This window comes from Sciurus carolinensis, chromosome 15, assembly GCF_902686445.1.
Source record: "Sciurus carolinensis chromosome 15, mSciCar1.2, whole genome shotgun sequence".
Classification (NCBI taxonomy): Eukaryota; Metazoa; Chordata; class Mammalia; order Rodentia; family Sciuridae; genus Sciurus; species Sciurus carolinensis.
This window is the reverse complement of record NC_062227.1, coordinates 78,428,966-78,456,214: the sequence shown is the minus strand read 5'-3', so window position 1 is coordinate 78,456,214 and position 27,249 is coordinate 78,428,966. Positions and strand designations below refer to the sequence as shown.

The following is a 27,249-nucleotide window of genomic DNA, read 5'->3' as shown; positions in this document are numbered from 1 at the left end:
CCGGGCGCCCGGCCTGGGAGCTCGGGGAATGTCCCGGGAGGAGCTGGCCGAGGCGCTGTGTGCTCCACCCGTGACGGCTGTGTGCAGGGCCTGGGAGGCTCGCCTCGCACCGAGATGGCCGGGCAGTCGGACGAGGCTGTGAAGTACTACACCCTGGAGGAGATCCAGAAGCACAAGGACAGCAAAAGCACCTGGGTGATCCTGCACCACAAGGTGTACGATTTGACGAAGTTTCTGGAAGAGGTGCGTTGGGAAGGCGCGAACTCCGTCGGGGCTCCGGGTCGAGGCCGGGGTTGGGTGTCCTGGCGTGACCTTCTGTTCGCGGCGCCGCGGCCCCGTCTGCGCCCGCGTCTGGACCCCGGGAGAGCAACCACGACCGCACCCGGCGTCGGCCCCGGGCACTCCGCTGCCTGCGCCCGAGTGCGCGCGTGCCGGTGCGCCCACCTGGGGAGCCCCCGGCTGCACACGGTGCCTGCGCCCGGGCACTCGGCTGGGTAGCGCCCTGATGTGCGCCCACCTGGAGCGCCCCCCGGCTGCACACGGTGCCTGCGCCCGGGCACTCGGCTGGGTTGCGCCGAGGTGTGTACACCTGGGAGCGCGTCCCTCGGGCCGCACACCTGCGTCGACCGCCCTCCGCCGGTCTGTGCGCACGCACCTGGAGGAGCCCCCAGCCTCTGCGGCCGCGCGAGCCTTTCCCGCAGCCCACTGCGTGAGCTGGGCGCTCGTTGGGCGGGGGCTGGCTCGGGAGGCCCTGCGCGAGTGGCCTGGACCGCTGCTTCCTAGGAAGGGCGCAGCTACGCAGGCGTGTTTAAAGATCCCTTTCATCTTAGAGTGTTTAGAATCCGGAATGATCTCCGTCTGGGACAGGTCCGCCAACCGATGTTATTCCAGGTGTGGGCTTCGAGCACCCACCCCGAGAGCTGGGCCGCCAGAAGGGGCCCTGGGTTCCGAGGTAGGGGCGCAGTCCGCCCCGTCTCCCCTCCGCCCGCAGACCCACTCTGCGCTCCACGGCCACACCTTGGAGGGGCTTGGATGGTTCGCCTCACCCCGTGTCCTGACTGGCTACGAGGTGCAGTGTGTGACTCCTGAAGCCGAGGGGTGGACCCTGGCCTGTGGTTTGAGGGCGTACCAAGGAGATAGACAGAGAAGTAAAATCTGCCAGGGAGACTTGATCCGTAAGCAGTGTCGGGAGTTGTAAAATGACTTTGCTCAACTTGAAGGAAGACATTTCTTTGGATTCGTTGCATTAGATTATGGTTTTTGCTGTACGATATAAGGGATGCTTCTAATAATTGTCTTTACTACCTGTGTTTTTATCTCTGTGTGGCAGGTTGAATCATAACAGTTCCCCAACCCCTCCCAACACAATAAATGAGAATGTTTAGTGATAGCAATTATTCAGGATTTTTTTTTGAGGGGGTGGGGGCAAAAATAGAGGCCTGATCGTAGCTGAATTACAGTTTACATCAAGGGACTTTTGCAGATAATGTGAAAACATTTAAAAACAACAAAGAAAGCAAAAGAGTCTTAAGAAAGATTGGAGTTGATGTTTCTTGTTATTTCATTCTTCAATTGTCACGTGGTAGAGTGCTTGAAGATAAAATAGTGTTCTGATTTAGTTAGAGGCGGTGCAGTGTGCGGACTCGATCTCTCCCTGTGTCCTCCCTCCGAGGAGCCACAGAGCACCTCACAGTTTCTGAACTAACACTCCTGCCTGCGGATCTCAGGTCACGTGACTCAGTCTCCACGTGCATCTCCGTCTTTCACCTCTTTCATGGGATGTGGAATTCTGGAATTTTGAGATGCAGTGAGTGGTTTGGCTCCTTTGAAACCATTCTAACTTACCATATACTGTTTCCTAAATTAGTATCTTTCGATCTTGGTGCTGTTGACATCCTGATTCTACCTGTTGTGGACATGCTTTACCATTTCCTGTTTTAATTTGTTTTTAATTTCTGTGACCCTTTTTTGCTTCATGCAGTGTCCTGTTACTGACTTTCTGCCCACCAGCATGGCCATGGTCCAGGCTTATCTCTGGGAATACCAGGGCTCTAGGGTTCTCCACACTTGGCTTCCTGTGCCTGATTGAATCATGTCTTAAACACAGACATCTTTTTTACTCTGCTGGATAGTTTTCCTTCTCCCTAGATCCCTTCAAGTTCCATTATTTTGTTAGCTGTTTAATCTTATACCTAACGTGAAAACAGAGAAGAGCCCAAAATGTCTGTCTCTCTTCCCCTTTTCCCTGCCCTTTTCCCATTCTTCCACACTTGAGCTCCAGAAATTTCATGAAGCTCGTTAACTAAAGAATATCCTGTCTTCCCTCATTTCTCTAATATGATTGGCAGGGCCTTCCTACCTCTAAAACTTTCAGTCATGGGCTTTGTCTCCTGTGCTCTTAATTCACTTATCCAGATGGACAAGCTTTCTCCTGGCTGTTTCTGTTTCTTTCAGAATACCATAGAGTTAAATGCATATTTACATCCTGTTGAAAAAACTTGGGGTGTAATGCCAGAGGCTTCCTGCTGCCTACCATCTCTGTGCCTCAGATTCCTTATTTGTGAAATGAGAGCAGATAGTATGCCTACTCCTTGTGGTTATGAAGAGAATTAAACAAAACCATATTTAGTAAACACATACCTCATTGGCAGGTGCTTTTATTCATGTGTTACTCCTACCTCAGTGGGGGTTAACGTTGGGCTATAATTTTCTTTCTGCAGCATCATATGTGGCTGTGTGTTTAACATACATTTTGTAGGTTGTGGTGTAAATCTGGCAGATGATGTGGAAACAGGAGAATATAATAAAAATTCTTTCTGGCCAGGAACACATGTCGATGTTTAGTTGTTGGGCAATGTGAACTCTGTCCTGGAATAAAGCTGTTCTGTTGTTCAGGGGGAGGAGCAGAAATCTAAGAGGGAGGGTGAGCTGATTGGTAATGGCGGTTTAAATAGCAGGTGTTTGGTTACTGTCTGATACCTGCTGACCAGATTAGGAGCCTTATTGCCTACTTATTTTGAACTTAAAGAATTTTTTTTCAGTCCTGATATCTAGTTTATATTTGTGGAATCAAGTCTTGGCATATCTGATTGTATTATTAGCTAGGTTAATGATTCTAGAACTTTGAGGAACAGTTATATGGAATGAAAACTTAGATATTTAGGGCCAGGAAGGAAGAAAAAGAAGTTTGTATTTCCCTTTCTGTAATTGAGGCAGTAGCATTTATTTAGTTTTCAAAAGAGTTGTGGAAGGGAGAGAAGAAAGCATCTTGTAGTAACAGTTATGCTGGGAACTGGTTTCAGTTCAAGTCAGGGGGCGTTTAACTTGTGAAGAAAATACCTCCCCGAAAATGCTTATAAAGCAAATTTTATCTCCTCCATTTATTTTAAAAATGGAAAGTTGTTTCTGTGGAACGTTGTGTCGCAGTCCTGGGATTCTGAGTCTTGTAGCTGACTGGAATATTCTTTTGACAGCATTTTGCTGCACAATATTCGTTGACTCCTGCCTGACTTTGACTTTAGAGTTTTGAGCAGGTTTTGTTGTAGGAACTTACATTTTGTTATTTTCTGTGGAAGGTGTCTGTATATGTCACATAGACCAAGGGTTCTGAGTCTGGAGGACTGCAGTCTCCCTGAGATCCAGGAAGATAGTGTGGTATTTAAGATTCATGCCTCTAATTCTGAAAATCACAACGACACATGCCTTTATCCTTGATAGGACTAGCATATTTAGGGCTAAAATACTAGATGCTTTGCTTTTTGCAAGCAAGTTTGATAGGATTCTGATTCTCATGTTACTAAAAGCTGCCATTGCTACATGTGCCTTTGGGTTTAAAATGGAATATTATTGTCATTTAATATATATAATTTGGCTCAAAGAACTTAGAAAATATGAAGTCCACAGGAAGAAAATATTCAGGGATTTTTGGTAACAGTGGCTTAGGCATCTTGGTTAAACAGGTGACAAAACTATATCTCAGAGGCCACTTAGGGAATGTGAACCTGAGTCTGGTCTATATTACCTCCTTTTTTTTTTTTTTTTTTTTTTTTTTTTGGTTACTGTTTTTTAACTTTTTGTAACTCATTGCTGCTTTTGAGGAGAGTTTCCAAGAGACTGCTTTGTTTTGAAACAGGAAAAAAACAAAAGCAAAACACTTGAGACTGGTAATGTTTGCTGTTTGTTTATCTTTAAGATGGATGAAAATTGTAAATAAGGAAAGGAAAAAAGGTTATCCTGGACAGTTTGAGTACATCAGGGAATAAATAATAACCTCATTTCTACTTTCTGTGAATATCTATTATTCTCGAAGTCACCCCAAACCATGGAAGACAACTGATAAGTACCCTTTTAGTTTAGTGGGGAAAAGTGAGCTGGTGCCATTGGACATTCATGAGAAGGTACTGGACTTGGGTTAGGAAAACTGTCCTGGTTGGAGGGCTTCGTGGAGAACTTGGGCAAGGCAGGTAATTCTCTAAATTGCCTTCCTTACTCTGGAGCAGGGCTGCCCCGTCACCCATGTCCACTTCAGGTCTGTGAACAACTGGGGGAAGCCATATGTGTGGGAACACTTGGAAAAGTGTGTGAAGAGAGGCATTCAAACGACTCCATTTTGATTAAAGTTTTCTTGGGGCTGGATGTGTAGCTCAGGGGTAGAGCGCTTACCTGACATGGAGGAGGCCGTAGGATTGATCACTAACACTTCTCAGGAATTATACTGCGCACCAGTAAAATAAATAATTCAAAAGACAGATATCCATCGGAAACATGATTTTTCCAAAAATATGTGCTGTACATAATGGGAAATCATCCCTTTTCTGGAGCCTTTAAATATACAACTTTATGCTTTTAGAAAAAAGAATACATACTCCTTTAAGGAACTGGATGAGGTGGAAGTAACAAAGAAGAAAATCAAAGCTGCCCAGAGTTCCATTCCCCAGAAGTGGCTGCCTTGAATGGTTTGGTGAACGCTCTCCAGACAGCTCTGCACATACATACGCTTTCTCATAGAGTGCTTCATGCAAACACAAAGATGTTCTCCATGCCGATCTGGACTCTGACGGCTGTGCTGAGGAAGCCATTCCATTTCAGTGATCATATCCTTCTTGGCTGCCTCCTTATCATGTAGATGGTCATAACGTTGGTGACCACTCCTCATGCAAATTGCCATGTACTGTCCCACCTGTGTTACCTCCTTACAGTGAATCTTTGTATGTGAGGTTCCTGGGTGCGTATGACCAAGGCACCCTGGGCTGAGACTCACCAGCAGGTTTGTTTCCCTGGGTCTTGGTTCTCCTAGTTATTGAGAAACTTGCCTGTGATGTGATGCAGCCACCTTTTCTCTTAAATTATTTGAGTATTTTTGGCAGAAGGGGAAATACATGGAAAAATTTTTAGCATCTTGAGCATATAAATTCTCTTAAAACTACAGCATATAGTACCTTGTCATCCTATGAAAAGAATTGGCCATCATTACCAGCACCAGTCCATTTCCCTGTCTAGGGAACAAAACTATCATCATAAAAGTGGCCTGAAGTAATGCATACTGAATGGGAATCTAAGTAGCAATGGCTCAAAGCCATTCCCTGATTCTTAATCAAGTCTGCTATACTTTTTCTATTACTTTTAAACTTATTTTCCTTGGGAGTATACACTTAAGTGTATTTATTAACTGACTTCTTGTGCCTTTTACTAAATTCTAATATGGGAACCAAGAGAATGGGTTGAAGAATGGGTGGGGCAAACTCAGTTCATGATGGCTGCATAGAATCTGGCCTGTGCAGCCTGTGTCAAATGACTTCTGATTAGGGAGAGCTGACATCTCTGCAGGTGATGGCAGAAGCTGCTTTGTGTCATCCATAGATTTGTCTCTAGTTGGACCCATGCCAGGATAATGGCATTCCCACCAGCACTAATGCTCGGGAGGCTCCAAAGCTGGGTGAATTTTGGGGGTGGGGTAGAGATGGGGGAAGAGGAGGAAGGGTCCAGGTTCAGTCAAGGCACCTTGCCTGGCTGGGGAGGCAGCCTGTTTGAAACAGAATAGCTCTAGCTGCTCTGTAGGTGGGGGACCGGGCGTGGGGGGCAGGACAGTTTGCACCCTATTTCTGCTCACCCCGTCATTGCTTGTTATTGGCAGAACTGTTTATTAAGCTTTGTGTAGCTCTGTCTACCATTGAAATTTATCCCCGCTTTCCTCTCTCTCTGACTTCCTTAGGAAGTGTTAAGTAATGCCATTCGGTAATCCCTCCCTCCCCCGTAAAGATCTCCGGTGAGCGTAATGAAAGCAGTAGTGGGCACTCCCTGTGCCTCAGTGTTTAGGGTAAACTGCCCTCGCACTTGTCCTTTTAATCTTCAGAACAGCTCTCTGAGGTCATGGTGGTGGCGTTCTCCTTTTTAAAGTTGAGAAAATGTGACCAAGGGAGGTTTGTAACCTGCTCAGATCACCGTGGGGAGGGAGCACAGCCCAGGTTCTTCACTGCTGTCAGCCCCGTGACCTGAGGGGATCTGAAGATAACGGCACAGCTCTGAAAGAAAGAAGCCATCCCTCTGGCACCGAGTTACCTCCTTTTGCTCTGAGGTTTTGGCCCCTGTTGGGTAATGTTGGGAACCAGAGAGAGAGACCAGTGGTGATGTAAAATGGAACGAGAACAGGATCCTTGGGGAAAAAGAGGGGCAGGAGCTAAGAGGGCCTTTCTTCCATTTGCTGTCCTTCTGCTGTGTTGCCTTCTGGAAGATGAAGGAAGCAGCCATCCCAGCTTCTCATGGGGGGTTTTCAACAGAGTCCCAGACCCTCTGTGCCTCTGAGTGGTTTTGGTAGGAAGGAGGTTGTTCACAGGGACCGCAGGCATGTGTGAGGAGGTCATAAGTTGTTCTGGAAGAGACCCTGGGAGGGCTGGTTCCCCGTGGAGATCGGTGAGCCCTCGGTGGGCCTGCAGTGTCCTGCCCGCTGGGCTCAACACCCTGGGTCCGTGTTGCTCTGCTGATGCGTGGCTCCACCACCACAGCCAGGACGCTGCTCTGTGGCCTGGACTCGTGGAGCAGATGCCCTGGCCAGTCCCCCCTGTATCTCTTGCTCCTCTCACAGGCCCCTGGAGGAAGCCCTCAGTATTTCGTTGGTTCCCTCAAGTTATGAGCTTATGAGCTTTCAGCTTGTGTGACAGATGCCGTCATTGGGAGGAAGAAAGTACTCCAGAAGAAAAGCAAGAACTTCATCTTGTGAAACTCATTCCTCTGCTTAATTCCTTTCAATGACTTCCTGGTACATTGAGAATCAAATCCCATATCTGTGCCCTGGTTTAGGGAGCCCTGGATGACTGGACCCTGCCTGCCTCTCCCCCTCAGCAGGCGATACTATCCCCTTCTCTTTGTTTCCCAAACCAGCAGAACTTGTTTCTGCCTCCCAACCCTTGTTCCAGTTTCCTCTCTGCTTGCCCCTAGTCACTGCCCCTTCAGGTGGCAGCTCCTTCCCAAGAAGGATTTTCTGCCCTGTCTTTGTTTTCTCCTCTGCTGGCAGCTGCAGCAGTCAGTATCTGATGCTTTCCTGGTTGGTACGCTTGTCTTTCTATGCCAGATATCTGGCTTCCCTGCTGTCCTATTCACTGCTGTGTGCCCCGGCACGTGGCAGAAGAGGAGAGCTTGTGGAAGAATGGATGCCAGCCCATTCTGTCCTGCTATCTCGTATTTCTTTTTTCTCCTTTTTTGCACACAGATGGCATGTGCTGTTATTATAATGTGATCTCTTCTTACAGATACTGTCTGGAATTCTGTACCAAGGATTGATTTAGCACTTAGCACTAGTGGGACTTTGTTAGGAAGTCTGGTTTGTGACATGATCACAGAGCAAGGAATGCAGGATTGACATTGAATGAGGCTCCTGTAACGTAAGAAAGAACAGAATTCCTGTTTCTTCCTGCCAAAGCCAGGGACTCATGTGTGCACTGGGTTCTGCTCTCACTCAGAGGTGTTTCTTCAACCACTGTCTGTTTTTTCTTCTGTATAAGCAGGTCCACTCCTCATATAAAATCAACTCAGAATGTATCCAGGATCTAAATAAAAAAGGTTAAACTTTTTGATAAGACCAGAATTAAGGATTAAAGAGTTCTTAGACATGAGAATGGAAGTACGATCCATTATTAGTCCCTTGCCTGGGAAAGTCATGCCCTGCAAATAACCTACACAACTCACGACTCTCTCCTTTGAGAATTGACTACATATCTCCTCCACTCGGTATTCCTGACCACCTCATTTAAAGCTGGATGTCTCCCTTGCCCCCTGCACTCCTGAGCCTCATTCCCCTGTAGTTTTGTTTGTTTTGTCCCAATGCTGGGATTGAACCCAGGACTCACATGCTAGGTGAGCAGCATACCAGTGAGCTACACCCCAGCCCTCTTTTCTTTGCACAGCACATATCACCTTGTAACATCCTGTGTAATTTACTTACTAGGAATTTGATCATCTGTGTCCTACTAGAACGAACGCTCCATGAATGCTGGAATTTTTGTTTTATTCACTGATATATCCGAATTCCTGGAATGATGCTACACATAGAAAAGATTCAATCAGTACTGATTGGTTGAAGGAATAGTTTGCAAGTATGAAATACTAGAAGTCTGATGCAGAATGGCTGTTGGGCAGACTGATTTCCTGGCAGCTTGTTTTATTCCCCTCTTGCCCCACTGCCAGTTTCAATTTATATTCTTAACACTGGACATAAAAGGAAAAGGTATGCATGTGCCTCCATCAACCCTCCTTTCCTTCTGCCTTGGTTCCAGTGTAGATGATTCTGTCATCTCATTTGGCCATTCTGACTTAAGATGGATCATAGAGTAGCAGCCCCTTCTAAGTCATTATCTTTGGCCCCTGGGTCCTGGTTTTAGTGACTTCATTTATTCCTGGTGAAGCTAGACCACAAATCAAGAGGCACACGGTGCTTGTCACCAGCCTGCCAGGGCTTGATGCATAGTACTTCCCTGCTCATGTCCTTCAGAAGCAGTCCTGGCTGCACGCCAAGGTCATCATGTCACAGCTGGGGGCTTCAGGAACCAGAGCAGTAATCACATCTTCAAGGAGCTCACTTGCTCTATCTGACCTACTAAAACTAGTTTACAATGTGGTATTAAAAATATTGGTCAGGGTGTACTGACCAAACACAGAATTATCATTGATTATAATTGTATAATTATAATTATATAATTATAATTATCAATTATCATGGTATATTTTAGGCCAAACAGTTACTCTTTCTCAATTCTAAAAACAACTAAGAATTTTGCTTTTCTTTGTCAAAGAGAAAATTATCAATTATCTTTGGGATAATTGCCAACTCACAGGCTGGCATCTGCATTCTCTCTTTGTTTTCACCCTAAATGACCTTGAAGAATGATCTTTCATAAAAAGATTCATTATTCTTACAGTATTTGCTAACTCTTATGACTTTGTCATATGGCTTAGTAGAATCCTGTTGGCCGATTAAATTCATAGAAGCCTCTTGAAGTGAGTTGGTAAGAAGTAGGTCCATTGGGGTTTGGTGCTAGACTCTGGGCCTTTGTGAGATCTATTTCCTTGCTCACCTGGCAAACTTCTACTGGCCCTTTCTCTGCTCCATCTTTTGTGCTATGGCTTCTGTACCTGGTACTTTGTTTAGCTATTATTTGTCAGTTCCCTTATTTGTCTTATTCCTTGAGAGTGGAGCTGTGATTTTACCATCTTGTAGCTGTTTGAGTGAGTGAATGGGCCTCATGAGCCAGCTGGTGCACAGAAGAGCCTCATGTAAAAAGTTTCATCTTGGATCTTCAAAATGAATGGGAAGAAGTAGTTCAGGCAATGCTGTGAGCTTTAAATGATAAAGTAAACCAAGGCGCATGCAGGTGGTAGCTCCTCTACAGGTTGAGCAGGCAGCAGTCTCATGAACTCTACTCAGCTTTGAGGCAATAATCCTTTGCTGTCTTAGGCAAATGGAATCCATAAATGATTTGAAAAATTGGACAGGCTATCTTATTTCATTTAAAATCTTGCATAAACTGTCCTCCAAACTCTTTTTGCTTTCTTTAACTAGTGCAGATATCTCTTTAATTTTTTTTTTTTTTTTTTTTTTTGCCTAGTCATTGTTTTTGGACGATGTGTTTGCTTCACCTTCTTGGCAGTGGTTAAGTGTTTGGAAAGAACGATCCCATGTAAAACTCCAGAACTGCTGGACTTTGGGTTCACAGAGCATTACATTTTAAGTCGCAGAGGTTTTGTGTCTGTGTGTTGTTCAGTCTTTGCTTAAACAAGCAAAGTCTTGTTTAAGCAAACCCTCAGAGGACAGGACACTGACTTGATGCATATTATACTGCAATAAAAGTCTGTAACTTTTGGCATTCTTATAAGGGCACCCTGTAGCCAGTTGTAGTCCTAACTTAGAAGTGTCTTTTGAATCGTTCTTAGTATGTAAATTTCAGCGATGTAGAGCAAGTGACAGAATTTGAGTTTTAGAGAAAGTAAGATTTCCCTCCAAAGTTCACAAAGCAATATTTATTGAGGAACTTTATTTGTAAGAAATAACTTTTACATAAATGTTCCCCTTCCTTTGTTCAAAAACATAAGAAACATTTAATTTGCATGTTAAAAAGAGAGGAGGAACCAAAAATCAGAAACCTGGTCTAACCCTACCTCCTGTCTGAATTATCCGTAGGCATCATTTCTCTGTGTCCTATTTTCCCTATCTGTACATTTAGGATGTTGGTCTCTGAAGGCCCTTGTAAACTCTAGCCTTTGGGGGATTTTAACCTTCACCTGCGGTTTTTTTTTTTTTTTTTTTTTGGCTCTAGACCACCAGCTCAGTGGTATGGTTTAGAGCTTGGTTATGACTGCAGTGAGGTCAGATTTTGCAAGAAGCTCGGAGGGATTCACGGTTACCGCCTGAGCCAGAGATGAGCCTGCGGTGTGCGACAGTGTCGTGCCGCCATGGTGCCGTGCTCGACGTGCTGCCGTGCCGTGAGGCCTGTGCCGTCCTAGTGTCGCACCGCAGGGGTGCCGTACGGCAGAGTGCCGCGCCCGGTGTCGTGTGGCCCCGGCCAACTGCCGCGTGCTCCTGGAGGTTGGCAGGCTCCGGGTCGGGCGGCCTTTCTGCCCTCCCGCCTTACGGAGTTGTTGCGATTCTAACTCTGCACCGCCGCTCGAGCTCAGCGCTCTGCGGCTCGTGCCGCCCGGGCTGTGTGAAGGGTCCTCCTGTGCTGGACTTCCGGCTGCTGAGTCGCTAGTCCACCTGGCCCTGCACGGCGGATGGCTTGATCTGTGCCAGGACTGCTGCTCTGAAGTGGGCTTTAACTTTCATGAGACTCAGACTCCTTATTGGAGTCCTTATGTGCCTGTGCACTGTGGTAAATAGTCGACCTAGTACGATTCGGAGGAACCCATGTGACTGCAGAACAGGGCGGGGTTTATGCACCTGGCGCCCAGAAGCTTGCTGTGTGATGACTGTGCCCCGCCAGGCTCCGAGTCCACGGGCCTCACTCCCTGTCCGCCAGCCTGGGGCAGGACCCTCCTTCTGGTGTTGAAGGGCAGCGTCCCCATTCCAGCCAGCAGGACAGGAAGAGGGCGGAGGGGGCGCAGCCCTGAGGGAAGATGTGTGAAAGATCCCGCAGCCTTCTGCTTGCTCTCCGTTAGGCAGAACTCAATCACGTGGATACCCAACTGCGGGGAGGCTGGGAAATACTTAGTATTTCCACTCACTAGCCAGTCTTAGCTAAGGTTTAAGTATTGTGGAAGAGGGGAGAAACACTGGAGCAACAACCAACAGTCTTCCCCGACAGGATTTGGTTGTTCAGCAAAAAAAAAGATACCTGTGTCATTTAGGAAAGTCACCATTAATTGAGAAATTCAAGAGGCATTTGCTTTGACTGCAGAAAATCACCATTTTGGGGTAGGGTACAAAAAATGCCAAGATACTTTGAGGATGAATATTCGAGCCATGATGTGTGAGAAGGCTATTCGTGGGTGAAGACAGGAGTGAGGGACAGCACTTGGTGACTGAAGGGGAGCATTATATGTGTTACCTAACAATATGAGAGGCCCACTTGATTTCATCTACAAGAGTTCAAGGCTTTCCTGTTGCATGAGAAAGATGTCTTACCTTGGCGCTTTTCCAAAGCCAATTAAGTGTAGGAATTTTAGGGGTTAAAGGCAACCCACTAAATAAAAATACTATTCTAAGTCAAGCCAGAGACAGTCGTCTTGAGTAATTTGTGATAAAGGAGAACATATCTGCAAGGATAACTACAAAAATGTAAGCATTTTTGTTGTATTGATAGAGTCTAAGGAACTTTCAAATGATGGTAAAAACAAACAAAAGTAAAGAATGGGCCTAGAGACTGTGTAGTCAGCAGTTTCTGAGTAAGTGGTGGTTGCAGGCTGCACACTTGAATCTGCATATTGTGTCTGACCTTACTAGCAACATCTTTCTCCTTGAGATTATTGCCTTCTTATTAAGAATTTGTTATTTATTGAAATCTGTATCAGGAGTAGCATGTAAGTTTATTTTATCTTGCAGTTTATATAGATACACTTTTAGTGCCTACTATTAAATATGAAATAGAATTTTCCTGCAGTTTTAAAATCCTGGTTACCCTGAAATGTATAACAAGGCACTTATTTTTTTAATTAACATTTCTCTTTGGCATCATTCTAAAAAGGCTTTGAAGCATCACTTTCATTTGTCTCTTTTATCATTTTTGGCCTCTTAACATGCATAAGTGACCCAGATCATGTCTTTATCAGTTGTACTTATTCTGTAACTGGCACCTAATGCGTTTGCACAGTTGTGCTCTGCTATTTTACTCTGATATTCATTTTTTCTTCTGTGTATGGGAAATTGGACTCTTATTTCCATTGGAAAAAGTCACATGTTGTGTGCTATAGCTCTCTCACAACTAGTTGTTATTGAAGTAGACTGTCCAGGGGTAGTGAAAGAGTGCAGATGAAGAAGACCTTCTGGAACTGGGCTTTGCCACAAGAATGGTACTGGGTGTGAGCACTGCTTGTCTGGATTAGGTCAGGTTTTGTTTCCAGTGACCTCCTAGAAACCATTCAGCTCCATAGTGTCTTTCAGGCCATATGTCTTCTCACTGAGGTTCCTAGAACTGGGTCATGAATGATTTTTACAGTCCCTGAGGGAGGTGTGTGTGTGTGGAGCTAACTCTGATAACCTTGGCATCTTTCCCAAAGGAAGCAATCCCAGGAACTGGTGGGTTCCTCCCACATTCAGTGTTTTTCAGATTAAAGCAAAATTTTACCACTAGGATTTATTGGAAAGAGGTGGAGTAGGTGGTGGGGTCATGACCCACTTTATAAGTAAGGTGATATGTTGGTCATAGTTTTAAGTGTGTTGATTTTTCACAGCAGGTAACTCAGCAGTGTTTATCACAAAATATTGGTGTGGTACTGTTAATGAAAATTGAAATGGGAATCCTTTAGATTGTACAAAGGTAAATAGTGCTTAATTCATTATTGGTATTTGTATCCAGTAGAATACTTTCTCAGTTTCATAATATTTTATTCTTTTTTAAAAGCTCTTAAATTTCTTGGGAAACCAAGTGTGTACCTTTTAGATCACTATGTACCATACAGGCTCAGCAAATGCAATTAATTGGAATAGCCAGTTAATGAATAGAAGGATAACTTTATTTTGCCTATCAGTCTTTCAGCATATTGAGGATTATTTTGTTGCTAACTGAATGACCTGTCCTCCTTTGAATTTATTGATGTCATTCATTTAACATTTTGTTTCTTGTTTTATTTGTATTACTTCCATTTTTTGTGTATTTGGTAGACTCTTTTTGATAAATCCTAAATTTATAAATATGATGACATCAGTATTTCTCAAATTAAATACAGTGTAACTGAAAGGGCTAAGGCCATTTTAGACCTTTAGTGTCTGTGAAATAACAACTAAAGCCTTATATGTTAAAGTTTACATTAATATAAATAAACAGTATTATATAAGCCTTTATTACATTATACAGGGAAGAACTTTTTCTTACCTTTTCATGCCCTAGGATTGGCGGGGAGCTGAACAGGTCTGGCTTGATCTAAAACTTGTCCCATAGTTGCAGAGCAGTCATTTGGCCCCTGGCCACCTGCTTCTTGTCTGTTGTCCTCTCCTGTAGGGTGAGTCAATTGACAGAAGCTTTTTCTTCCAGTGCAGTTTGCTTTGTGCTGAACCCTTGTTCTGTTGACATATTGTCCAGCATGGTGACTTGTTAATAGGCCTGTGCTTGAAAATTGCTAAGAGGATAGATCTTAAATGTTCTCCTTGCAAAAAAATCAATAAGTATGTGAGGGGATGAATAGGTTAATTAGTTTGATTGAATCATTTCATAACATGTATGTATGTCAGAACATCATACTGTATACCATAAATATAGTAATTTTATTAATAAATTATACCTTCATAAAGCTGGGGGAAATTTTTTTTTTAAATTAGAAAAGAGAAGAAGATGAGGGTCATCTGCCTGCACTGTGACATGGGTGCTGGAGGGAGTGCAGCATTCTAGGGAGCTGAGGGCTCTTCTGTGCCTGGCTCAGTGAGCATGGTCCACTTGTGCCACAGTGGTGACTGTGCACACAGGTACTCCATGTATAGGACCCTTTGGGGCATCCATGGATAGTCAGAACTGTGAAGCGGTATCAGAGAAGGCCAGGGATCTTTTCTGTTAATCCTTTTACTTGGAATGAATTGCATGTTTCTTCAGGATCAGTCACATTGAGTTTTTCATGTACTTTCTTGTGTCCCACACAATGCCTTGTACATAGTAGGCAGTAAATTCTTTTGATTAAGTATGAAGTCATGACCTGGGTGGTAAGAACTATTTAGTTCAGGGTAAGGAGGGTTGTATGAACTGGTTGGAATGAGAGAGCAAGTTCACATCAACTACTGAACTGGTTGTATATTGTTACAAAATTGATGTGTAAAGACCTGTGTTTATCTCAAACGTTTATCTAATAAATACTTAGGATTTAAACTAGGTATGGGAGAAACAGTGATAAACAAGACAGAAGTCTCTGTCCCCATGAATCTTACAAAGAAATTGACATGAAATGTAACTTCCAACAGTAATAAGTGCTGTGACAGAAAATAAGACAGGACTAGGCAGAGACAGTGCTGCGGGGTCTTGGGGCAGACCTCTAAGGTTGGGGAAGTTGGCAGGGTTCTGAAAGGTTGCCGCTGGAGCACAGTGTGAGTGAGGTGAAGTCTTGCAAAGAACTGGGAGCTGAGCATCCCAAGCAGGAGGTTTCTGATATGGGGAATGAATGTGGCAAGTTTGAGGACTGCCGGAGCACACACTGCCAGCCCCAGCGTGCCCAGTGAGTGGGAGGCTGGGTAGGAAACGGCAAAGGCTGAATGGAAACCCATCCTCTTTAGTTAGTCGCCCAGGCGTGTCTCTTCTACCTTCAGCTTTTTACCTTACCTCTTCTTCTCTCACCTCCTTTTCTCCAACCAGTCTGGACCACGCTACCATCATCCCTTTCCTAAATAACCACGATCATCTTCTAAAAGTCTTCGTGGCAGCCTGCGTCTGGGAAACTTATCATAGGATGGAGAAAGCAGTAGACCAGTCAGACATTTGTAGTTGTCCATGTGAGAGACAGGGGTGGGTTTAGGGTGGTGGTGGGGGAAGAGGTGAGAGTGGTCAGATTCTGAATGTCTTGAAGCCACCATCTGGATCACCTGGTGGTGTGAGATGAGAGGAGAGGATGACGTCTGAGGTGTTTGGCTGCAGCACTCGGAGTGCGGTGACAATGTCAAGAAGGAACAGACTGGGAATGTGCAGTGGGGCGGGGAGGTGGAGTGGTTGGTCATCCTGCGAGTTGTGCACTGAATATTGAATGAAGGTGTTAAATAGACTTATATGTAGGAGAAGTCTGGAGCTGGGGAAGTCAGAGGTGGTTCCTCAACTTCGTTCAGTAGGGGCCAGATGATTTTTAAAGTGGAGACACTAGATAAGATCACCACGAAATCTCCTATGGTTAGGGAAGGGCACATGGCCAAGAACTGAGCCCCAGGGTGCTCCTATGTTTGCACGCAGAGACCTGGTGCCTCTGGTGGCCTGGGTGGCAGCTAGGAGAGCCTGTTTTGGAAATCAGGTGAAGAAGGCATCTCAAGGTGAGAGATCCACTGTGGGAAATTTTGCTAAGAGCTGTCATACCATGAGCAGTAGAGCCAGCTGCGATTTCAGGAACTGGAAGCCAACATTAAATATTTATAATATGGGAGGTACAGGTTGAGTATCCCTTAGCAGAAATGCTTGGGATGAGAGCATTTGCATACATGTAATGAGATGTTTTAGGCAGTCTAAACACAAAGTTCATTTATTTCCTGTACTACTTGTACATGTAATCTGAAGGTGTGCATGTAGGCTAAAATATTGTGAGTGTGGTTATGTTTCCATTGTGCCCATTACGTGAAGTCAGGTGTGTTTTTTCCACTTGTGGCATCATGTTTGTGCTCAGAAAGTTTGGATTTTGGAGGACTTGGATTTTTGAAGTAGGAATGCTCAGATTGTAGTATGTCTTCTTTGGAGATATCTATAATTGGGTTGAAATATGGCAATTAGTGTCTTGTGAATTGTAGATGATTCTAATCTTTAATCTTTTAAAACCTATTTCCTGTAGATAACCCTTATAATCCAAAAAGAGAACACTATTTCTGCGATTAGTTCTCCTGATTTATATGTGTTGTAGGAGCAAAATGTATTTGGGTAACATAAAGATGAGATTTTGAAAAAAGCACATTAAAGGAATTACAAGCTCATAATATATATAGACACCATGCATTTTGGAGGTGTTCTAGTAAGCAGCTTATTTCCTAAACCTGGTCTCCTTTCAGGACTCTTGTTCTCTGCTCAGGAGTTGGCACCATCGTCTATTCAGTTGTGTGAAACAAGCACTGGAGGTATCCTGGTGCTCCCTCTTTGTCCTGCCATCTTGACTCTATCAGAAAGTTCTATGATCTGCTCTGTCTCTGACACCCACTTGCACCTTTTCATCCTGCTTCATCTCTAAAACCACTCACACCTCTTCATCTCTCTCCATCTTTCACCCATTCACACCTCTCTGTCACACTCCATCTCTCTCACCCATTCACACTTCTCCATCTCACTCCATCTCTCTCACCCAGTCACACCTCTCCATCAAACTCCATCTCTCATATCCATTCACACCTCTTCATCCCTGGGCCAGACCACCGTCATTTAGAGAATAGTCTTCCCTCATCCTCTCTTGCCCTATATGTCTGTTGGCATCCCGAAGACTGCTATATTTTTATAATTAAATTTTCTTTGTTACCTTCTCTGCTTAGATCCTTTCAGTGGTTTCTGTTGGTCACAGAAGATGGGAATCCCTAAAGAGGCCTGGAAGCCCTGAGTGGCTTGGGCCCCTCTCTGGGCTCCTGGGCTGGCCTTTCCTTGGTCCTGAACTCAGGGAGCCCCTTTACTTCAGGACCTTCCTACCTCGGCCCCGACCCTCTTACCTCCAGCTCCGCATTGCATCCCTGCTCCTCAGCCCCTCGCCCTCTATCCGCTCAGTGTCAGCGGCACTTCTCTTGTAACATTTCAGAATGTTGTGTTCCCTTGCAGTTCACAGGCACGGTGGTTCGCTTTTGATCTGGTCACACAGTGGACTCCCTGAGAACTGGAGCCAGGGCTCTTGGCTCTCTATTGTGTCTGGCCCATAGAGACCCTTGGTATTGTGTATTTGTTGAGTGAATTAACTTGAGCCCGTGAGCAGAAAATGAAATTTTCTTTTGGAGAAATGATAGACTGTTATAGGGCCTTCTCAGGGGGATGCTCTGTGTGCCTGTCGCTTTCCCCAGTTCTGGGCTTCCCGGCTCCTCCTTACTGTTCCCCTGCCACTCTCGCCTGCCTTACCTTCTCTTGACTGCTCAGCTGGCTGCTGCCGTCAGAGTGGGACTTCAGGTTAGCCCATCAGCTGCCTGTAGCTCCAGTGTGCTTGTCACAGTGGGTGCGTACTCTTAAGTGTCCCCAGTGGAGGACACTTCAGAAACTGGGAAATGCTGACACAATGTGTCACCATTTCAGAAGTTACACTGAGGAAAGATACTTAGTGACATTGGAAATGGTTAAATGAACATGCCGGATGATATTTGTTAAGCATATTGTATGTGCCAGACTCATGTATTAACACAGTTAGCCTCTAAAACTCTATGAGCTCAATACTGTTATTTTCCCACATTCACATGGTGATGGTAACTAATAGGCAGTACTGTCTCTCCCAAAAAGAGCAGGAACATGTTTCAAAGTAGAATCATTATCCACTTTTCTGCAGTGTCTGTGTCTTTTCTCCCATTATTAGGAGAAATTAAGAACTGACTACAGTGAGTTATACAAGGGAGGTTGGTTTTGTTCAGTCATCGACCTCTTGCTCAAGGCCAGGGTGAATTTGAATCTAAGATGATATTCAAACTCAGTTTAAGAAGTTTATTTTCCTTGTCTGAGAACTCTGTTCCCTGCCTGAAGATCTCTAGGTTTTGTCACCCATGTCCAGTGACTGACCCCCCTTGCCAGTCATCTTAGAGAAAAATTCCTCCTTACCGTTGCAACCATCCTTTGTTTACCAATTAAACAGCTAAAAGCACTAAAATGCTTCTATCACACAAAAGGCTCTTCCCATGCTCCCTGTGTAGAGCTGGCCTCTGTGCTCCTCACCCAGTTGTTCCCTAGCCTGGTGGCAACATCTCGGGCAAATCACCTGCTTTCCTTCTCCTTGTAGAAAGCTTGCACTGGCAGCAGGGCTGCCTGTGCATTGCAGGCAGAGCATACTCACAGTGAAATGGCCTGCCCACCTCCTCTCATCCCTTATTATTTCAGGCCAGTGGCTACTCCCAGGTCCACACGGAGACTGAAGCAGTCATAGGTAAAAGGTAGCAACTCAGGTGAAAGACTTAAGACATAGATTGGGCCTGATGAATTGGGGCAGTTTTGAGACCTTAATGGAAAAGCAAAGCAAATGTTACTGAGCCCACCTTAAGTTCTTCCAGGTGTTACATCTTAATGGAGAAAGGTTCTACGCTTTCACAGAGCAGACAGTGCAGAGGAGTAGGCTAACCCACATGTGGACACAGTCACCCATCACCACTTGTGACTTCTGGAGGGGGCGCTGGCTAAATAAACTGGCTGCTTCCTTTGTTGATTTGCATTCCGTGTGTCCTTGGAACAGCATCCTGGTGGCGAAGAAGTCTTAAGAGAACAAGCTGGGGGCGATGCCACGGAGAACTTCGAGGACGTCGGGCACTCTACCGATGCCAGAGAACTGTCCAAGACATACATCATTGGGGAGCTCCATCCAGTAAGGACTCTTTTGGGGGGACCAGAGGGAGAGTTTTCTTATTCCTCTTTAAGGCTACTGATTGACCTTACCTAAAGTCTAGATTTGAATCTACACAAAACTTAGAAAGGAGTGAAACCAAAACAAATCCTCCTGATTCTAGAACACCGTTTTTGGCTTCAGTAAATTGATCTTAAAGTCTTTGCATTCCAGCGAGTGTATTTTTCATGGACACTTAGTGTCTGAATGCTCTGCGAAGGCCCTATCCTGGGGGAGCAATTCTCAGTTTTTGAAAGTCTACGGAGCAGTAAATTTTAAAAGGTGGGGGTATTGACCCGGCATGACTTTCTTTCTTTCTTTTTTTTTTTTTTGGTCACCAAAATGTTTTTCTTTTACTTTCATTAATCTGAGGATATTTTAATTCTAAAAATGGTTTTGAAGCTATGCTTTATTAGTGAATAAGCTCTGCCTCCTGTGAAACTAGCGTATTATCCTCCTTACTTTATCCCACACCTTTGGCAGTATCAGCTTGGTTCCTGTCCATTGGCTGACTTTGGAAAACAGTGGCTTCTTTTGCATTTTATATAGACCCTGGGTGTGATAGGAACTTAGGCCCTTCTGTGGCAGTTGTAAATGACTGTGTGGAACTTCACTCATCTGTCACCTACGTTATGGGGAACATAGCTGAAAACTTGGGATGATGTCTCTGGGTTGCAGAGTAGACAGGGGACCCAGGCTGTGCACCTTGAGAGAGCATGCCCCTTCCTGCTTCCCTGGCTCTGGGGCATTATAAGCAGCCAGGGGTGGAAGAGCTGCCCAGAGCTGGCTCTTCACTGAAGAGAAACAAATACCTGCCATAGCCTCGTTTTAAGTGAGCAAACTGAGAAGCTGTTTTTTTAAATAAAACTATGAAAAGTTTATAACTGTGCTTCCTGTAATGACTGAAGGAAGGAAGGTTCAAATATTAAGGCTTTTTGTTGAAGGCCTGGGAGTAGGAAATCTAATTTTAGAGCAACTTCCACTGAGCGGGAAGATCTTGTTTTTGGTGGTGGGACATAGGACTGAGGGAGTTGGCTGCATCATTTGGGGGGTTATTGGCCACATTTTCATCGACAGGCTTCCCCAAAGTGACTCAGTTCTGGGTCTGATGTTCCTTTTTGCTATCAAGCCAGGTATATCAGACTTTATGTTTAACAACTCAATATTGAACCCAGATTGCTAGTTACTAAACAATTTTTTTTAAAAACTCAATAAAAGTGAGCACTTTTTGTAGATGTTTTATTATTTTTCAATGTTCCTTATTATTTTTTTACTTTTATTGCAGGATGACAGATCAAAGTTAGCCAAGCCTTCGGTAAGTATGGCCTTCTCAAATGTGTCAGAAGATGGAGGTATCCTCATTGTATTTATTGTCTGTCAGACAAAGGTCTTTTACTTCCCTGACTGAGAATTGCACAGGTCTGTGTACTTTAGATTAGTATGGATCAGTTGGTGTTTTTTGAGGACAGCTTGCGTGTTTATTTTACACAATTCTCAATACTTAAATAATTTTTTCATTATAATTATCGATAAATATCTTTTGAGGACTGGTGGTACAGCTCAGTGGTAGAGCACATGCAGGAGGCCCTTGGTTTGATCCTCAGCACTGCAAAAAAAGTAAATCAATTAAAAAATTTTAAAAAGTATGAAGAGCTATTAAAAGTTGCACTTCTTATCTGGATGATTTGACAGAAGGATTACTTTCAGAGAAAGTAAAATATGATTGAGTGGAGGCCTTTCTCCCTCATTCTTTGAGGGTGCTGCCCTCATCTCTTTCTTCTCTGCATCTCCTGGGTGTAGAAAGTGTGCAGTATGGACTAGTTTACACTCTGATTCACTAGCCCTTGCCACTGAGCTGACCTTTTCTCCTGTATTTACAAATAAACCTGGAGTAAGAAATGATGAGAACAGCCAAAGATCCTGAGAAGTACGTGTAGGCAAAGTAGTTGCCAGCCTATAATTAAAGAGCTATGGAGGAAAATTTTTCTTCAAACAAATAACGGAAAGTATGGTTTTTCTACTTTGGTATATACTGTTGGTTGAATGTAGAGAGCACAGACAACAAGACTCCACTAAGCATGTACCAAAAACTGGTGAACTTAAACCTAGCTGTGGCCACAGGACTTTGTCTTTAATTTATAACAAAGTTATTAACTCAGTAACATAAGTGTAAAAGCCATCTTTACCTCAGCCCTCAGTATAATAAAAGCCTTAGGTAGTGCTGTTCAGTACAATGTAATTTCATTTATATTTTCTTATTTCCCTGTTCAAAAAGAGTCTTAAGTTCAGTATTGGTGATATGAGTACTTCAGGAAGATACAAAATGGACTTCAGAATTTAAATAGCATTTGCAACAATTGCATAGAACCTTAGATTTTCCCGCCTGGAGTTCACCGTGTTAATAAGTTTGGCACCAGTCATTCAACTGCAGGAAACAAGGGTGTGAGGAGCCTAGCTTCCAGCTCTGACTGGAGTCTTAAGAGGCACGCAAACTTTTTAAACTAGATACTGTTACCCTGTTCAGAGACTATAGGTGTACCAACTTTCCTGTATTTTTTTCTAAAAAAGCCTCTATTGAGATTTTGCTTAAATTAGAACAGAACTGAAGGAGGGTGTGGCAAGAACTTGCTGGCTATTTGAGAAGTGGATGAAATGTGATCACTTTTTCTAGATCTGTCTTCCTTGTGCTTTCAGTTTACCAGAAGAAAAGAGGGACGGTAGATATTTTTTTACTTATGTGTCTGCAGTGCCATCTGTCTAGTTTGGAAAATGTACTCTGTGGTGATCTTAGAATGTCATCTGCTTTGGGTTGGCGATGTAGCTTGGTGGTAGAGTGGTTGCCTGGCACACACAAGGCCCTGGGCGTGATCTCTGGCACCACATGCACATACGAGAGAAAAAAAAAAAAATGTCTAGTTGAATTATGAAATGAGATGTACCAAGAGTACCAAAGGTTATTAGCTTAAATCTGCCAAGGGAAAACTTGATGTCAGGTTGCCGAGTTTAAGATATTTGTAGAAGGGAAATTGCACATTTTTAATTAAACATAATCATATCTATCAAATTTGCTTATGGAGAAAGTACCCTTTCTTGGTTAGAATTTTCAAAGCACTATGACATGAACTTCTCTTTGGCTTTTACAATGCCCCTGTGAGATCCACAAACTTGCCATGGGGGGTGAAGACAGTGAAGCTTGTCTTGCTCAAGGTCAGATCCAGAACTGAGTTGAGCACACACCCAGACTTGTCAGTTGTAGTCTCTTAACCCATGAAGTCCCAAGTTTGCAATCCTACAAATATTTCAATGAAATTGGCAAGGTGCATTAAAATAGGTTGGAAATAATAATTTAGAACTCATATGTATTAATTAATATTATAATTATACTCATTATTATGTAAGTATATTATATGCTATATTTAAGTTTCTATCTGGGATGTTGGGACAGAATGGCTTAAGCTTCTGTAGGCCCTGGGCTTCATTCACATGAAGCCTCACTCTATTAGTATTTTCAGGGAGAAAGTCTGCCATAGAGAGACCAAGGAATAAGCTAAGTTAGATGAACTTATAGATGAAATGACTCTGATTTAGCCAAAGTTTGTTGGACTTTGCATGTTTTTATATGAAGCTTGTCATTACATTTATTGACATAAGTCATTCAGTATATATGACTTATACCAGTTTAATTGTTAACCTGTTTAAACTTCAGGAGTAAATGGGTGGCAGAGCTTTCATAAAGGCCTGAGTCTTCTCTTCCTGTTCATCAGCGATGGATCTGACTGCTCCATCTCCAAACTCACCTGAGGCCCCACAGAGCACTGGCCACTAAAGGCAACTTGCTTTTTCATCCAGGTGCTAAGTGGTACTTGCTTTAATTCTCAAGCACCCTGGGTTAGAGAGCCAAGAAGATAAAACAAGAAGTTACATGACTTTTTAGGTTCCACTCCTTAGAGAATTGTTGCTGCTCCTTGTGGTGATGTGCTAGTTGTGTTTTAACATAAGCAGTATTCTAACTTTATAGCAGTGTTTTAACACTAGTTCTCATGGCAAGCAAGAAGGGAAGGAAGGAGAGGTTACACAGAGCTGTCAGCTGGTTTGGTAAAATGCACAATCTTGTACCCAGTGTGACGTGGTGGGTGTTGGCGTTCGCCTTCTGTTGTTTCATGCCTGACTTTGCAGTGTGACAGTACTGTTTTACCTTTAGTGAGCTTGCTGGTCTCAGAACTGATTGTGTCTTTCTTCTAACTTTTAGTAACATTACGTGCATATTTTGATTATTTCTAGTATGTTTGCAAATTTTATTTGCATAAATAAAATTTGAAAACTCGTGCATTTGTAATAGGAGTACTTCTTAAAGACACTAAGATTTAAAATTGCTTAAATAAATAATAAACATGAAGTTTTATTTTTAAATGACTAATTTTTTTTCCCTACTGTGTCAGGAATCTTAAAGGCGATGTTTCAAGGTTGGTTGGTCTCATAGCTGCGTGGCTTGCGCTTCCCTGAGAGGCTTCTGCCTTTTCCTGGGGTCTCTAGTGTGCCTTGCAGAGTGTAGCTTTGCCTCCCTGCAGATGCTGACTGCTCTGCTAGCGCTTTTTATCTGTGCTGCTGGAAACTGCAAACAGGACTCTGATGAAGCTGCCTCCTTCGTGGCCACTTCTGTTTGAAGCACTAATACTTTTGCTGGTGTGGAATACTAAAAATGCTTCTTAACATGACCTTGGGCCCAGAAAAGTTTGTGTTTCACCAAGCCTTAGTTTTTCAGCTGTTTGGAGTACTTAGCATTTTTCCAGAGACATTGTCAGTTCACTTTATGGTACTCAGAGGAGTTGCTCTAGAAAGTGCTGGAAGGTAAAATGGCTTATTTGGAGGTCAGGCACAGCAGTCCCTGAGGCCCATCAGAAATCTTGCTGGCACTGTCTGGTCAGTCAAGGGAGGCTGGGAAAGTGTGGCCAGGAATGTTAGAACTTGAAATGATAGCTCTTATTTTTTCTTTTTGGTTGACATGTATTTAATTTAAATTATATACACTTTTATATCCTGCTGGATTTGAACAGAATAACTTGTTTTTATTGACAGTTTCTTGCTTTTAAAGAATTAAACTGCTCCTCCTAAAGACAATGATGGGTTTATGTGTGTGTGCTTCTATGTATTTGTTTTTTAATTTCTATGTCAAAGTTTTTAGGTGCCTTTTGTATGCAGGGTATTTTAAAAAATCAGAGTTAGTTTTTAGCATTTTCAAATTATTTTAACATTTTCAAATTAATTATTTAAATAACTTAAATAGATAATTCTTAAACTTGTATTCTGGGAAAAATGGTGAAACTAGGATTTTAGTGAAAAGAGGTTTATAATATAATTTTCCCTTTCAACGTTTTTAAAAAATGACATTGAATAAAAAGCTGTGATCATATTTTAAAACAGGTGTTCAGTTAATGGAATAACTGTTTAGACACTGCCTTCACTGTTTCTCTTGTGTTCCAGGAATCTCTTATTACTACTGTTGAGTCTACTTCCAGGTATGTGGTGACTTTCTTCTAAAGCGGTGCTGGGCAGAGGGCTCCTGAGCCAGAGGTGGACGGGGCTTCACCCCATTCACTGTGTGCTTGAATTCCCATGGGCTTCTTCGGTGCTCATCCTGGACTTGTCATCCTGAACTGTCAGCTCCAACAGTAGCACACACGCTCCACAGTGACCCCAGGTCTTGCCTCTGACAGCCTTTTAGGTGACAGGTCCCATGGCTGCTCCACCAGAGGGCCTCTGTCCTCCCTCTTGACCCATGTTCAGCTTCAGCTGTGGGGATTGTTTCCCTAGGCATGGCTCCTTTCTCCTTTGTCATTAGTAGGCCCCAAAGCTGAACCAGCAATCTGAGTGTCACATGATTGGCTTGTTGTAGAGACCAGATTTCTTTATCACCCTCAGAGCTTATGTTACCATTTCTGGCAGCTCTACCATATCGACTTATATTATAGCCCGCCTCCCCTTTTTGACCCAAGCTCAAAACAACATGTTTTTACTTCATCCTGTCAAATTTAACTGCCCCACCTCTGGTGTCTGGAACATTCTTGCTCCTATTGGCAGTACTTCACCTTAATCTTCACCGACGTGTGGCTTCCTTCTAACAGGAAACCGAAAAGCCTCATTGAGACCAAGATTGCACTTATTATCCTTTCGTACTTCAAATCTCGTTGATTTGATCCATAATCTATAATTGATAGTCAGTCAAAATTGTGTGCATCAAGACTGACCAATGTATAGATTATGCATTTTTGTGAATTTAAGCCTGTAGATCACTGACTCAGAACTCTGTGTGCTCGTCTTCACGGTTTAAGTCTACCAAGCACAGCTGTCAGGATTAGGTTTTTCAAAACAGAATCTCAGCGTGCTGGAGCTGAGGTGAAGGTAGCAACATGTCACTCAGGTGGCCCGGAGGCCTTCCCTGGACAGGACAGGTAGCTTAGAGCTGGCTGATGGCTCACCCCACTGAGAACCTTGGCCTTCTGATTCTCAACTGTGTGTCATTTTAAATTCTTAATTAATGTATGTGAGTAGAATAAAACATGTCAGCAATGTTCACTTTTGTTACCTTGTAATTCATGACTTGTCGTTCATGTCCATAAGAAAAATCCCTGTCCCTCAGCAGAGTCTGTAGAGAAAGGGGGTAACGACTCTCTCTGTATAGTTTATGGAAATAGATTGAAGTTCACAGGATAGAGCAATTGCCAGTGTTCTCAGGCATGCACTGAGTTTGCTCATTTCAACTCTAGCAAAGCTGAGTTGTCTTTTTAGCCAAATTGGTTATACAGGTGAGAAAACACCATAGTAACCTTTTATTAAAAGGAGCAAGGAGTTGAGTTCCTGCACTGAACACCTCCTGCATCTTTCTAGTTGGTGGACCAACTGGGTGATCCCAGCCATCTCGGCCCTGGCTGTAGCGCTGATGTATCACTTCTACATGGCAGAGGACTGAACGACTCTCAGAAGCTGTGGAAGGAAAAGGCTGCTTTGAACAAGGGAGAAAAGAAGCCAGTGTTAATTACTTCGACTGACAGAAACCTTCGCCTGAAAAATAATTTTAAATATGTCTGTTTCTCTTTCTTCCTACGTTAGAAACAAAAAGAACTGGTCTTCCTACTCTTAAACTTTTCAAATGTGCCTTTTTATCCATCAACTTTGTTTTGATGTTTCTCACTGCGTAATTTACTTATTGTAAGCATGATCTAATAAAAATATATCTGGCTTTTAAAATACACCGCCATGTGTGCCTGTCTGTTCAGCGTTTGAAAGATTCTGGTTATTTACGTGCTTGTCATCTAGGCCCAGCTCACGACCGTGACTTGAGGCCAGGGCACAGCCCTGGAGTGGCTTCGTCCTGGTGGAGCAGCCAGTTCATGATTGCTGTTAACATGCGATCACCCCACGATTCCAGTGTCGTTTCTTTTTCACGGAAATTAATAAAGGCTCAGAAATTATAGCTCAAGGGTTTCTAATAATTGTTTTACTGAAAACACATGATAATAAGAGAAAGTAGTCCCTGGATGTAAGAGAGACTGCCTGTCTTCTATGATAGAAAACAGCAGCGGCATAACAAGGACCCTGGGCGGAGACCTGGCTGCTGCCCATTCCCTCCGTTGAGAATATCCTCCCAGAGAGGCTCCTGGCCTTCCTCTTTCTCAGGTTCTGAGAATCCTCGCTCAGAGGTGAAAGCTGTTTATTTACTCCCCTAAGGAGCTGCTGATTCCCTGACGTCGGAACAGTTGGAGGAGATTGGGTGCGTTTGGCATCTCGTTTTTGAAGCAGTGTAGCTGCAGGTGACGAGCCCCGAGGAACCCAGTTGGCACTGCTCACTTCCTCTTCAGAGCTCTGATGGGTTGATTGGGTCATCGCCTTTTCCAT

The 27,249-nt window shown here is 43.7% G+C and overlaps 1 protein-coding gene across 2 annotated transcripts; it reads left to right on the top strand.

The window, feature by feature from the left end:
* Positions 1 to 26,605, top strand: LOC124965699 (cytochrome b5). Of its 2 annotated transcripts, XR_007105222.1 has the most exons (6): positions 1 to 243; positions 19,210 to 19,338; positions 20,642 to 20,671; positions 23,796 to 23,819; positions 24,838 to 24,872; positions 26,242 to 26,313. XR_007105222.1 is itself a non-coding variant. In XM_047526845.1 (5 exons), the coding sequence occupies exons 1-5, from the start codon at positions 115 to 117 to the stop codon at positions 26,321 to 26,323; spliced, it is 405 nt and encodes a 134-aa protein (XP_047382801.1). In that variant the 5' UTR covers positions 3 to 114; the 3' UTR covers positions 26,324 to 26,605. The 2 variants fall into 2 exon arrangements, 1 of the variants encoding a protein (XP_047382801.1); XM_047526845.1 differs by lacking the exon at positions 23,796 to 23,819 and having other exon boundaries at positions 3 to 243; positions 26,242 to 26,605.
* Positions 26,606 to 27,249: the final 644 nt, after the last annotated feature.

Excerpts from the sequence above, each read along its gene's own strand:
- LOC124965699 (XM_047526845.1), top strand. The coding sequence starts at position 115 with ATGGCCGGGCAGTCGGACGAGGCTGTGAAGTACTACACCCTGGAGGAG. Across the intron at positions 244-19,209 it reads TGACGAAGTTTCTGGAAGAG|CATCCTGGTGGCGAAGAAGT; the intron begins GTGCGTTGGGAA and ends TCCTTGGAACAG. Across the intron at positions 20,672-24,837 it reads CAAAGTTAGCCAAGCCTTCG|GAATCTCTTATTACTACTGT; the intron begins GTAAGTATGGCC and ends CTTGTGTTCCAG.